Source organism: Pan troglodytes, chromosome 20 (genome assembly GCF_028858775.2).
Source record: "Pan troglodytes isolate AG18354 chromosome 20, NHGRI_mPanTro3-v2.0_pri, whole genome shotgun sequence".
Classification (NCBI taxonomy): Eukaryota; Metazoa; Chordata; class Mammalia; order Primates; family Hominidae; genus Pan; species Pan troglodytes.
In genome coordinates this window covers 43,465,296-43,479,356 of record NC_072418.2, presented here as the reverse complement: position 1 = coordinate 43,479,356, position 14,061 = coordinate 43,465,296, and the positions used below count along the sequence as shown (strand labels likewise).

Here is a 14,061-nt window from a genome sequence, read left to right as displayed (position 1 = left end):
TCCACCCCCACACCCTCCCTAGGGTGCATCACCCTCCCCCATGGCTTCCACGCCTCCTCTCTGTGCTGACAACTCCCAAACTCTCTCCTGCATCCCCTTGGGGACCCAGCAGCTTCTGCACCCCTTCCCCAGAGGTCTCCTGGTTTTTAGGAGGTTGTGTGGGTGGTGGTTCAGAATTTGGCGCTGGAGCCAGGCTGCTTAGGGTCAGAGGCTGTCTCTGGCAGTCACTTGAGTGACCTTAGGCATTTTATTTTATCATTTATTTATTTATTTTTATTTTTTGAGACAGAGTCTCACTCTGTCACCCATGCTGGAGTGCAGTGGTGCAATCTTGGCTCACAGCAACCTCCGCCTTCCAGGTTCAGGCGATTCTCATACCTCAGCCTCCCAACCTCAGCCTCCCAAGTAGCTGGAACTACAGGTGTATACCACCATGCCCCGCTAATTTTTGTATTTTTAGTGGAGTTGGAGTTTTGTCATGTTGGCAAGGCTGGTCTCAAACTCCTGACCTCAGGTGATCTGCCCACCTTAGCCTCTCAAAGTGCTGGGATTACAGGCGTAAGCCACCGCTCCTGGCCAGGCACTTTAAAAACTTCTTTGTGCCTTGATTCTCTCTTCCATAAAATCCCTACTTTGTATGTTGTAAGGATCAGATAAGACTTCTAAAGCACTTCATCCTTGTTTAAATGTTTTGATGTTACATTTTCTTTTACTTTTTTTTTTTTTTTTTTGAGACGGAGTTTCACTCTTGTTGCCCAGGCTGGAGTGCAATGGCGTGATCTTGGCTCACTGCAACCCCCGCCTCCCGCGTTCAAGCAATTCTCATACCTCAGCCTCCCGACCTCAGCCTCTTGAGTAGCTGGGACTACAGGCATGTGCCAACACACCCGGCTAATTTTGTGTTTTTAGTAGAGACGGGGTTTCTCCATGTTGGTCAGGCTGGTCTCGAACTCCCGACCTCAGGTGATCCACCTGCCTCAGCCTCCCAAAGTGCTGGGATTACAGGCATGAGCCACCGAGCCCGGCCCGATGTTAAATATTCTAATCCGGCTGGAGTGGTGGCTCATGTCTACAATCCCAGCACTTTGGAAGGTTGAGGCAGGAGGATCACTTGAGGCCAGGAGGATCACTTGAGACCAGCCTGGACAACATAGTGAGACCCCATTTCTACAAAAAATTAAAAAGATAAATAAAAATGAACACTTTTTTTTTTTTTTTTTGAGACGGAGTCTCGCTCTGTCACCCAGGCTGGAGTGCAGTGGTGCAATCTCGGCTCACTGCAACCTCCATCTCCCGGGTTCAAGCTATTCTTCTGCCTTAGCCTCCCGAGTAGCTGGGACTACAGGCGCCCTCCACTATGCCTGGCTAATTTTTAGTATTTTTAGTAGAGACAGAGTTTCACCGTGTTAGCCAGGATGGTCTCGATCTCCTGACCTTATGATCTGCCCTCCTTGGCCTCCTAAAGTGCTGGGATTACAGGCATGACCCACCGCACCCAGCCAAAAATAAATACATTTTCTAATTTGGCCTCAACATCTCCCCCAAGCTGCTGCTTATCCATGTCCGTTTCTCGGGGACTGCCCCTTCATGCCAGAGCCCTAGGCCCGGTCTTAGACAGCTCCCGCCTTTCCCCCAAACCGTCGGTCTCACGGCTGCTTCTCCTGGCCTTTTGAGTGTCTCATCCATTGGCCTCGCCCTCTCCTCCCCAACCTCTCCCATCTGTGCCCTGTCCTGGACTCTTTCCCTGGCTTGGGGCTTCCACTTTTACCCGCTCCAACCTATCCCTTTTCATACAGTAACTTTCTGACACTCATATCTGACCCTGCCCTCCCCTGCTCAAAGCCCTTCTGTGGCTCCCCAGTGCCCTCAGAACAGAGTCCAAACTCCTTAGCCTGGCATTCAGGGCCTTTTACAACCTCACCCTACAGTAGCCACAGGCTGGGACAGGAGTTTTCTGAACACAGACACACACACATCACATCTCCCAAGCTCAAGAAGCCCACCTTTCCTCACTCCTGCCTTATCTCCATTCCTGTATGCCCAAGGCCCACGATTAGACTCCCCTCTGTCAACACTTCACCTGTTTGGTCTTTGCAAGATTCCGCCACTGGGCGGGGGAGGGGGGGCCCAGCCTGGCACCCCACCCCCACTCCAGCCAGGGCTCAGGTCTCCAACAACAGAACCAGAGCCACTCAACAGCGCTGGAACCCATTCGGTGGGGCCTGGGGCCCCTCATCCCAAGCCAGGAGGGTTTCTGGGGAGGGGTGCAGCCCCTGGCAGACTGACAGTGTGGCCTGGGGGTTTGGGGGTGCCAGGGAAGCAGGGGCCAACCTCATAGGAGGAGACACGAGTGCGGTTCTCTTTCCCCCACTGGGGGGCCTGCTGTGTCAGCAGCCAGGCGGGAGGCCTGGGCGGCAGAGCCAGTGGTACAGGGGCCTGGGCAGGGCGGTGTCTGGCAGCAGCGGCACCATGTCCACCATCCAGTCGGAGACCGACTGCTACGACATCATCGAGGTCTTGGGCAAGGGGACCTTCGGGGAGGTAGCCAAGGGCTGGCGGCGGAGCACGGGCGAGATGGTGGCCATCAAGATCCTCAAGAACGACGCCTACCGCAACAGCATCATCAAGAACGAGCTGAAGCTGCTGCACTGCATGCGAGGCCTAGACCCTGAAGAGGCCCACGTCATCCGCTTCCTTGAGTTCTTCCACGACGCCCTCAAGTTCTACCTGGTCTTTGAGCTGCTGGAGCAAAACCTTTTTGAGTTCCAGAAGGAGAACAACTTCGCGCCCCTCCCTGCCCGCCACATCCGTACAGTCACCCTGCAGGTGCTCAGAGCCCTGGCCCGGCTCAAGGAGCTGGCTATCATCCACGCTGATCTCAAGCCTGAGAACATCATGCTGGTGGACCAGACCCGCTGCCCCTTCAGGGTCAAGGTGAGTAGGGGTCGTCTAGGGTGGCTGCGTCCCTAGTTCCTTGTCTTTTTCCCAGCTTCTTCCAGCCCTAGATTTTTTTTTAACTTTTTAAAATTATTATTATTATTATTTTTGAGACGGAGTTTCATTCTGTTACCCAGGCTTGAGTGCAGTGGCGCAATCTCAGCTCACTGCAACCTCCGCCTCCTGGGTTCAAGTGATTATCCTGCTTCAGCCTCCCGAGTTGCTGGGATTACAGGGATGCGCCACCACGCCCAGCTAATTTTTTTTGTACTTATCAGAGACGGGGTGATGATGGCATGATCTTGGTTCACTGCCTCCGCCTCCCGGGTTCAAGCGATTCTCCTGCCTCAGCCTCCTGAGTAGCTGGGAATACAGGTGCCCGCCACCCACGCCCGGCTAATTTTTGTATTTTTAGTAGAGATGGGGTTTCGCCATGTTGGCCAGGCTGGTCTCAAACTCCTGACCTTGTGATCCACCTGCGTCAGCCTCCCAAAGTGCTGGGATTACAGGCGTGAGTCACCACGCCCAGCCAATTTTTGTGTTTTTTGGTAGAAACAGGATTTCATCATGTTGCCCAGGCTGGTCTCAAAGTCCTGAGTTCAAGCAATCTGCCCACCTTGGCCTCAACAAAGTGCTGGAATTACAAGTGTGAGCCACCATGCCCAGTCCTCTGTCTGCTTTTGAGTTTGATACCATCTGGATGCTTCTGAACCAGGGGCACCCTGAGGGCAAGGCTGGGGCTGACTTAATCATCGCTGTGTCCCTGACATCTCCCAGCACTGCAGTCATGGAGCCAGTGCTAAATGCTTGCCAGAGACACAGAGACAGAAAAAGGTGGATTATTCTGCCCCAAGAGGTGGAAGGACAGAGACCCAGGGAAGCAGGGACTTCCACAAACACAGCAGGGGACAGACAGGACGGATCCACAGCACCTGGCCGGCATTATCACCCCCACTGTTTCTGTGGAATGAATGAATGAATGAATGAATGAATTCCACAAACATAGACTAAGTGCCCAGGGTCACTCAGCCTCTTGGGTACTGAAGCCCTGGCACTCTGGGATCAGAATCGCAATTAATAACCATTTCATGATACTGCTTTCTGCAAGTGAAAGGTGAGGGATGGCCAGGTGCGGTGGCTCACGCCTGTAATCCCAGCACTTTGGGAGGCCGAGGCGGGTGGATCACCTGAGGTCAGGAGTTCAAGACCAGCCTGACCAATATGGTGAAACCTCATCTCTGCTAAAAGTATAAAAATTAGCCGGGTGTGGTGGCGGGCACCTGTAATCCTAGCTACTCCAGAGGCTGAAGCAGGAGAATCGCTTAGAACCCGGGAGGCAGAGGTTGCAGTGAGCTGAGATTACGCCACTGCACTCCAGCCTGGGCGACAGAGGAAGTCCCTTTGTCTCAGAAAAAAAAAAAAACTAAACTAAAATTAGCCAGGCGTGGTGGCACATACCTGGAATCCCAGTTAGTTGGGGGGCAGAGGCAGGAGACTCACTTGAACTTGGGAGGCAGAGGTTTTGCAGTGAGCTGAGATCACGCCACTGCACTCCAGCCGGGGCGACAGAGCTCGACTCTGTCTCAACACAAAACAAAAACAAAAAACTGAGAAATGGCTGAATGAAAAGCAGAAAAACTCAGAGAAGGAAACAGGCTGGCCAGGTGTGGTGGCCCAAGCCTGTAATCCCAGCACTTTGGGAGGCTGAGGCAGGTGGATCACCTGAGGTCAGAAGTTCAAGACCAGCCTGGCCAACATGGTGAAATCCCGTCTCTATTAAAAATACAAAACTTAGCCAGATGTGGTGGGGTGCACCTGTAATCCCAGCTACTTGGGAGGCTGATGCAGGAGAATCGCTTGAACCCAGATGGGGGCGGAGGTTGCAGTGAGCCGAGATCATGCCGCTGCACTCCAGCTTGGACAAAAGAGTGAAGCCACCTGAAAAAGAAAAAGAAAAAGAAACAGGCCAAGAGAGAGTCACGGAGATTCAGAGTGAAAATGGCAGACAGCTCCACCAGAGGCATGGGGAGAGACAAAGGCTTTCGGCCATTCGCAATGTTGGTTCCGCAGCTGTTGGCCAAGCACCTGTCATGTGTCAAAGGCCTGTGACGGGTGTGAACAGTGCCTGAAGAGGAAGACAGAAGAGGACCGGGACTTTAGGGAGGTGTCTTCCTAGTGGACGACACAGAGACAGAGATGGAAAGAGAGAGAGAGACACTGAGAGACAAGAGACAGGCAAGTGATGGAGAGGCAGTTGCAAAGAAAGAATGAGAGGTACAAATGGCCAGGCACAGTGGCTCATGCCTAGAATCTCAGGACTTTGGGAGGCCGAGGTGGGAGGATTACTAGAGCCCAGGAGTTCAAGACCAGCCTGGGTAACATGGTGAAAACCCATCTCTACTAAAAATACAAAAATTAGCTGGGCATGGTGGCATGTGACTGTAGTCCCAGCTACTTGGGAGGCTGAGGCAGGAGAATCGCTTGAACCTGGAAGGTGGAGGTTGCCTTGAGCCGAGATTGCGCCACTGCATTCCAGCCTGGGTGACAGGGTGAGCCACTGTCTCAAATGAGAGACAGAGAGAGAGAGATACAAGCAAGAGATGGAAATAGAATGAAGGAACTCAAAGCCCATACATACATTCATTCATTCACTCATTATTTACTGAGCCCCTGCTGTGTGCCAAGCCCTGTTCTAGGCATCTAGGGATACAGTATTGAACAAAATGGATAAATTCTTTGCCCTCGTGGGACTGACATCCTAGCTGGGGAGAGAAATACTGAACTTGATAAGGAAGTAGTCTAGGGCCAGGTGCAGGGCCTCATGCCTATAATCCCAGCATGTTGGGAGGCTGAGGCAGGAGGATCACTTGAGCCCAGGAGCCATCCTGGGCAACATAGTGAGACCCATCTCTATCTCTACAAAAAGTTAAAAAATTAGCTGGGTATGGAGGTGCATGCCTGTGGTCCCAGCTACTCAGGGGGCTGAGGCGGGAGGATCTTGTGAGCCCTGGAGTTCACGGCTGCAGTGAGCTACGATGGTGCCACTGTACTCCAGCCTGGGTGATAGAGCAAGATCCTGTCTCTAAAAAGGAAAAAAGGGCTGGGCGCCGTGGCTCACGCCTGTAATCCCAACACTTTAGGAGGCTGAGGCGGGCAGATCATCTGAGTCAGGAGTTTGAGACCAGCCTGGCTAACATGGTGAAACCCCGCCTGTCTCTACCAAAAATGCAAAAGATTAGCGCTTGTAATCCCAGCTACTCAGGAGGCTGAGGCAGGAGAATCACTTGAATCCAGTAGGTGGAGGTTGCAGTGAGCCAAGATCACACCACTGCTCTCCAGCCTGGCCAAGAGAGCGAGACTCCATCACAAAAAAATAAATAATTAAAAAATAAAATTAAAATAAAAAATTAAGAGATATAGTGTGTGAAATGGCATTAAGAGCAATGGTGGACCTGGGTGCGGTGGCTCACGCCTGTCCTAGCACTTTGGGAGGCCGAGGCGAGTGGATCACCTGCGGTCAGGAGTTCGAGACCAGCCTGGCCATCATCGTGAAACCCCGTCTCTACTAAAAATATAAAAATTAGCTGCGCATGGTGGTGTGCGCCTGTAATCCCAGCTACTTGGGAGGCTGAAGCAGGAGAATCACTGGAACCTGGGAGGAGGAGGTTGCAGTGAGCCAAGATTGCACCATTGCACTCCAGCCTGGGTGACAAGAGCAAAACTCTGTCTCAAAAACCTCCGACTCAAAAAAAAAAAAAAAAAAAGAAAAGAAAAGAAAAAGAAAAACAGGGGCCTGGCAGGGGATAGAAAGGGTGGGGGCTGATGGCTGATGCTTTCACAGAATGATTAGGGAAGGTCTCACTGAGAAGGTGATCATTTTTTTTTGTCTTGCCTTTCACCTTTTGATAGAAAGGTGATATTTCAGTAAAGACCTGAAGGAGGTGAGGCAGGGAGCCCTGTGCTCATGCAGGGAAGAGCATTCCAGGCAGAGGGAACAGTGAGTGCAAAAGCCCTGAGCTGGGAATGTCTGACTTGTTCAAGGAATAGTGAGGAGACCCTTGTGGCTGGAGGAGGGTGAGTGATGGGGAGAGTGGGAGATGTGGCAGAGAGGTGACAGAGCAGACGTTGGAGACCTGTGGGCCACGGTGAGGACTTTGGCTTTTGTCACAGGATGTGGCTGTGAGTAGGGAAGGACCCAATCTATCCCGGGCGGCCACAGGATCCCCCTATGCTTGTGACAGACAGACTAGGGGGCAGAGGAGAGGAGCAGGGAGACCAGCGAGGAGACCCCTGCGTTGGTCTAGGTTGGAGAGGATGCGGGATAGGACCAGGGTGGGGGCTGTGGATGGCATGCAGAGGGAGCAGATTCTAGATCTGTTGGCTGATGGACAAGGTGTGGGGTGCAAGAGGAAGAGTAGGGTCCTAACCCTCCTTTGCATAGTTCTAGTGGAGAGAAACAGAGACAGAGTCAGTCACTCTAACCAGACACAAAGGCTGGAAGAGACAGAGATAGGGACTTAACAACTACGGCCACAGCTGGGTGCGGTGGCTCATGCCTGTAATTCCAGCACTTAGGGAGGCTGAGGAGGGCAGATCATCTGAGGTCAGGAGTTTAAGACCAGCCTGGTCAACATGGTGAAACCCCGTCTCTACTAAAAATACAAAAATTAGCAGGGCATGGTGGTGTGCACCTGTAGACCCAGCTATTCAGGAGACTGAGGCTGGAGAATCACTTGAACCCAGGAGGCAGAGGTTGCAATGAGCCAAGATTGCGCCACTGCACTCCAGCCTGGGCGACAGAGTGAGACTCGGTCTCAAAAAAAAAAAAAAACCAACAAAGGCTGGGTGCGGTGGCTCACGCCTGTAATCCCAGCACTTTGGGAGGCCGAGGCGGGTGGGTCACATGAGGTCAGGAGTTTGAGACCAGCCTGGCCAACAGAGTGAAACCCCGTCTCTACTAAAAATACAAAAAATTAGCTGGGTGTGGTGGTGGGCGCCTGCAATCCCAGCTACTCAGGAGGCTAAGGCAGGAGAATCGCTTGAACCGGGGAGGTGGAGGTTGCAGTGTGCTGAGATCGTGCCATTGCACCCCAGACTGGGCAACAAGAGTGAGACTCTGTCTCAAACAAACAAACAAACAAACAAAAACCAACAAAGCAACTAAAGAATCACAGACCCAGAGATGGCCAGAGTCAAATAGCAGATGCAGGAAGATGCCAGGTGAAAGATGCCGGGGTGGCCCAGCTCGGCTGTCCCTGCTGCTTGACCTGCCCACTCGCCCTCTTCCCCACCCCCGACAGGTGATTGACTTCGGATCCGCCAGCATTTTCAGCGAGGTGCGCTACGTGAAGGAGCCATACATCCAGTCGCGCTTCTACCGGGCCCCTGAGATCCTGCTGGGGCTGCCCTTCTGCGAGAAGGTGGACGTGTGGTCCCTGGGCTGCGTCATGGCTGAGCTGCACCTGGGCTGGCCTCTCTACCCCGGCAACAACGAGTACGACCAGGTGCGCTACATCTGCGAAACCCAGGGCCTGCCCAAGCCGCACCTGTTGCACGCCGCCCGCAAGGCCCACCACTTCTTCAAGTGCAACCCCCACCCTGACGCTGCCAACCCCTGGCAGCTCAAGTCCTTGGCTGACTACCTGGCCGAGACGAAGGTAAGGGAAAAGTTGGGTGAGGGCAGTCAGTGTGGGGGCTGTTACATGAAAAAAATTTCTAGGGTGGGCGACGTGGCTCACACCTGTAATTCCAGCACTTTGGGAGGCTGTGGTGGGAGGATCCCTTGAGCCTAGGGGTTTGAGACCAGCCTGGGGAACATAGTGAGACCTCCTCTTTATAAAACGTGGAAAAAAAAATCAGCCGGGCACAGTGGTATGGGCCTATTGTCCCAGATACATGGGAGGCTGAGGCAGGAGAATTCCTTGAGCCTGGGAGGTCCAGGCTACAGTGAACTATGATCATGCCACTACACTTGAGCCTGGGTGACAGAGCAAGACTCTGTTTCAAAAAGAAAAATCTATCAGACCAGAAGAATGGAATGAAAAGAACAAAAAACAGAGGCTGGGTGTGGTGGCTTACGCCTGTAATCCCAGCACTTTGGGAGTCCGAGGTGGGTGGATCACGAGGTCAGGAGTTCAAGACCAGCCTGGCCAAGATGATGAAACCCAGTCTCTACTAAAAACACAAAAAATTAGCTGGGCGCAGTGGCAGACGCCTGTAATTCCAGCTACTCGGTGGGCTGAGGAAGGAGAATCGCTTGAACCCAGAGGGCGGAGGTTGCAGTGAGCCGAGATCGCGCCACTGCACTCCAGCCTGGGCAACAGAGTGAGACTCCGTCTCAAAAAATAAAAAAGAAAAGAAAAGAAAAAAAATATATATATATATTTTAAGACGGAGTCTTGATCTGTTGCTCAGGCTGGAGTGCAGTGGTGCGGTCTCAGCTCACTGCAACCTCTGCCTCCCAGGTTCAAGAGATTCTCCTGCCTCAGCCTCCTGAGTAGCTGGGCTTACAGGCACCCACCATCACACCCGGCAATTTTTTTGTATTTTTACTAGAGACGGGGTTTTACCATGTTGGCCAGGCTGGTCTCAGACACCCAACCTCGTGATCCACCCACCTCGACCTCCCAAAGCAGTGAGATTACAGGCATGAGCCACCGTGCTCGGCCAAAAAAATATTTTTTTAATAATTGAAAAAAAACATTTCTGGGCTAAACCTCAATGAGGACTGGAACTTGGGGGTCAGCCTAGGGCATTTTCACAGCAAGAAAGAGCTGCGTGAGATCAAATGTGGGACTGGTCAGCAACTGCAGCAAGATAGATCTGGGGGAGAAACTGCAGGGAGAATTAGATGTTTGGAAGTCAGATGTGGGGGCTGCTCTAGCAAGAGGGATCTGGGTCGTACTATAAGTGTGACAGGACGATTGGGGCAGCTTCTCTGCCAGCTTCAGCTCCGGGGTCAGCAACTTGTGTGGCAAGAGGGATTAGACCACAGAGAATATATGAGGTCTGAGATTGGCTATGAGAATTGCGAGAGAGGCCAGGTGCAGTGGCTTATGCCTGTAGTCCACGCACTTTGGTGGGGGCCAAGGCAGGAGGATCACTTGAAGTCATCGTGGGCGACATAGCAAGACTGTGTCTCTAGAAAAAATTTTTTTAAAATTTAGCCAGGCATGGTGGCACACACCGGTAGTTCCAAGCTACTTGGGAGGCTGAGGTGGGAAGATCACTTGAACCCAGGAGTTGGCAGTTGCAGTGAGCTATGATTGCACCATTACACCCCAGTCTGGGCGACACAGCAAGACCCTGTTTAAAAAAAAATAAAAAAAAGGATCTAAGGCCAGGCACAGTGGCTCACACCTGTAATCCCAGCACTTTGGGAGGCCGAGGTGGGTGGATCACCTGAGGTCAGGAGTTCGAGACCAGCCTGGCCAACATGGTGAAACCCCATCTCTACTAAAAATACAAAAATTAGCTGGGCATGGTGGTGGACACCTGTAATTCCAGCTGCTCAGGAGGCTGAGGCAGGAGAATCGCTTGAACCTGGGAGGTGGAGGTTGCAGTGAGCCGAGATTGCACCACTGCACTCCAGCCTGGGCAACAAGAGTGAAACTCTGTCTCACACACATACAAAAAAAAAAAAAAAAGGATCTGAGTGAGACCTCAGGTGACTCTAGAGGTTTGGGGCAGCAGCCAGTCTGCTACCTCTATGGCTTTGCCCCTCCAATCTGTGCAGCAAGAGCCTGGGTTAGACAGCAGAGGGGACTAGGAGTTTGAGGTCATAGGTCTTGATTTCACAGCAAGAAGGGTCTGGATGGGACCACAGGTGAGACTAAAAGTCAATGGCAGTTTAATAGCAGGGGGTGACAAACTACTATAGCAAGAAGGGTCTGGGTTTGACCACCAGGAGGCCTGGGATCAAATGTGGAGCTGTGGCAGTAAGAGGGACCTGGATTTGATTCCAGGGAGGACTAGAGATTCCGGGCAGCCCTTCTGCTAGCTGCTGGTAGGGGCTGCACCCATGGTGCTGAGGGGGACTGGAGGTCTGGGGCAAGGGGTGGAACTTGGGCCAGTGATTTGGGTTAGATTAGAGGGGCTTGGGTGGGACGGATCCAGGGTGGCCCTCCTAGCAGCCAGAGAGCTCCAAGGCAGATCATGGGCAGACCTGGAAGTCGGGGCTACATGTGGGTGCCACAGCAGGAGTGCCCAGGGCCCTAGCCCTGCACAATGGTCAACCCTGCCCCCTTCTCCATGCCCCGCCAGGTGCGCCCACTGGAGCGCCGCAAGTATATGCTCAAGTCCTTGGACCAGATTGAGACAGTGAATGGTGGCAGTGTGGCCAGTCGGCTAACCTTCCCTGACCGGGAGGCACTGGCGGAGCACGCCGACCTCAAGAGCATGGTGGAGCTGATCAAGCGCATGCTGACCTGGGAGTCACACGAACGCATCAGCCCCAGTGCTGCCCTGCGCCACCCCTTCGTGTCCATGCAGCAGCTGCGCAGTGCCCACGAGACCACGCACTACTACCAGCTCTCGCTGCGCAGCTACCGCCTCTCGCTGCAGGTGGAGGGGAAGCCCCCCACGCCCGTCGTGGCCGCAGAAGATGGGACCCCCTACTACCGTCTGGCTGAGGAGAAGGAGGCCGCGGGTATGGGCAGTGTGGCCGGCAGCAGCCCCTTCTTCCGAGAGGAGAAGGCACCAGGTATGCAAAGATCCATCGACCAGCTGGATGACCTGAGTCTGCAGGAGGCTGGGCATGGGCTGTGGGGTGAGACCTGCACCGATGCGGTCTCCGACATGATGGCCCCCCTCAAGGCAGCCATCACTGGTCACCACATGCCCGACTCGGGCCCTGAGCCCATCCTGGCCTTCTATAGCAGCCGCCTGGCAGGCCGCCACAAGGCCCGCAAGCCACCTGCAGGTTCCAAGTCCGACTCCAACTTCAGCAACCTCATCCGGCTGAGCCAGGTCTCGCCTGAGGATGACAGGCCCTGCCGGGGCAGCAGCTGGGAGGAAGGAGAGCATCTCGGGGCCTCTGCTGAGCCACTGGCCATCCTGCAGCGAGATGAGGATGGGCCCAACATTGACAATATGACCATGGAAGCTCAGGTGAGCCGGGTGCATTCAGGATACAATTAGGGTGTGAGGAGGCTCAGCACACACTCAACCACATTCAAAGATACAATTAGGATGTGAGGAGGCTCAGCACACACTCACCCACCTTAGGATAAGATTAGGATGTGAGGAGGCTCAGCACATTCAACCCACATTCAGGATATGATTAGGGTATGAGGAGGCTCAGCACACACTCACCCATGCTCAGGATACGACTGGGGTGGGAGGAGGCTCAGCACACACTCACCCGTGCTCAGGATATGATTAGTGTGTGAGGAGGCTCAACACACACTCACCCACGCTCAGGATACGATTGGGTGTGAGGAGGCTCAACACACACTCACCCATGCTCAGGATACAGTTGGGGTGTGAGGAGGCTCAGCACACACTCACCCATGTTCAGGATACAATTAGGGACTTAGGAGGCTCAGCACACACCTAATACCGTCAAGATATGATAAGGCTCAGCACTTACTCAGCTACTTCCAGGCTGTGACAAAAACTCAGGGCACAGTAATCTACTTATAAGAAGCTTGATAAAGAGCCTGGGCAACATAGTGAGATCCCGTCTGCACCAAAAAATTAGAAATATTAGCTGGTTTTGGTGGCATGCACCTGTAGTCCCAGCTACTCGGGAGGCTGAGGTGGGAGGATCACTTGAGCCAGGGAGGTCGAGGCTGCAGTGAGCTGTCATCACATCACTACAAAGGGGCAATAAAGGCCCAGCACTGGTAAGACCCTAGCACATGCTCACCCTCATCAGGAGGAGGTGACAGAGGCTCAGCAGACACTAATACACTAACACTGCTTGGCTGATGCCCCTCTCTCTTCCCCCACAGAGGCCAGACCCTGAGCTCTTCGACCCCAGCAGCTGTCCTGGAGAATGGCTGAGTGAGCCAGACTGCACCCTGGAGAGCGTCAGGGGCCCACGGGCTCAAGGGCTCCCACCCCGCCGCTCCCACCAGCATGGTCCACCCCGGGGGGCCACCAGCTTCCTCCAGCATGTCACCGGGCACCACTGATGGTGATTCCACCCCTGCCCATCACTGGGGGCTGCGCTAGCTGGGCTGGCATTCCCTCCCAACCTGAACTGCTCCTCAGAGCCATCTCCCGAACCCACAAATTATTCTTACAGAAAGATAGTTATCCAGAAATTCTCATTCCCCGTCTGCGGTGCGGTGCGTGCCTGCACACCTCTCCTAAACACAGCAGGGCTTTGGAGTCTGGCCCATGCTCCTTGGCCAGAAGGACAGCAGGAAAGGGGGCTGCACCCCGCTGGCCCTGCGCTTGCCCTTGGCCCTGCTGCCTGTGTCTATTTCAATATAGAACTGTTCAGCAGTCCTGCTTCAAGCCTGCTCTCACTGCCTGGGGCTTGGACTGGCCCTGGGGGGAATGGGGGCTCCAGGCTGGCACCCAGTGACTTGCTCTGCGATGCTGGGCCCAGTTGACCACTGGCTTAGGCAGGAGCCTGGGCTGCTGTCACACTAGGAGGGAAAAGCTGTGCTTGGTTGACTAACCCATGTCCTAAATACGCTATGTGCTTGGCATGTTGGGAATCCACCCTCAGAACATGCTGTGTTCAGTATGTGTTAGTCAAGTTTGCCGGATGCTGGGGTCTCCTTGTCTGTTGACCTGTCCTTCCTACATGTTTACAGGGTTGGCATGCACTCACCCACATTTGGGACATGCTGGGTGTAAATCCACTTGGCAGGCCGAAATTCACACTTGGTGCACACTCTGGTGCTCAGCCATGCTTGTTCACCCTTGGGATGTGGCAATGGTTTGGTCCTTGCTGATCAATCTGGGAACATGCTTCTGTGCAGCACATACCCCATGCTGGCTACATGAGTGCTAAGTCCATGCCAGGCCACAGGGTGGCACGCTGCATGCTCAGCACAGGTTAGCCCATGTACACTACATGTTAAGGGCTCAGCACATGCCAACCCATGCCAGCACATGCTGAGGGCTCAGTACATGCTAACCCACACTAGTCACACACTGAGGGCTCAG

At 53.7% G+C, this 14,061-nt stretch overlaps 1 protein-coding gene across 2 annotated transcripts; it reads left to right on the top strand.

Moving 5' to 3' along the window:
* Positions 1–1,617: 1,617 nt before the first annotated feature.
* On the top strand, positions 1,618–13,389 carry HIPK4 (homeodomain interacting protein kinase 4). Of its 2 annotated transcripts, NM_001280292.1 has the most exon segments (10): positions 2,196–2,934; positions 8,238–8,594; positions 11,200–11,470; positions 11,473–11,474; positions 11,477–11,479; positions 11,595–11,603; positions 11,606–11,608; positions 11,611–12,045; positions 12,891–13,061; positions 13,102–13,389. In NM_001280292.1, coding segments are annotated over 10 exon segments (1,728 nt in total). In that variant the 5' UTR covers positions 2,196–2,469; the 3' UTR covers positions 13,114–13,389.
* Positions 13,390–14,061: the final 672 nt, after the last annotated feature.

Coding starts and splice junctions, on each gene's coding strand:
- HIPK4 (XM_009435560.3), top strand. CDS start 2,470: ATGTCCACCATCCAGTCGGAGACCGACTGCTACGACATCATCGAGGTC. Junction 2,935..8,237: donor GCTGCCCCTTCAGGGTCAAG/GTGAGTAGGGGT, acceptor CACCCCCGACAG/GTGATTGACTTCGGATCCGC. Junction 8,595..11,199: donor ACTACCTGGCCGAGACGAAG/GTAAGGGAAAAG, acceptor ATGCCCCGCCAG/GTGCGCCCACTGGAGCGCCG.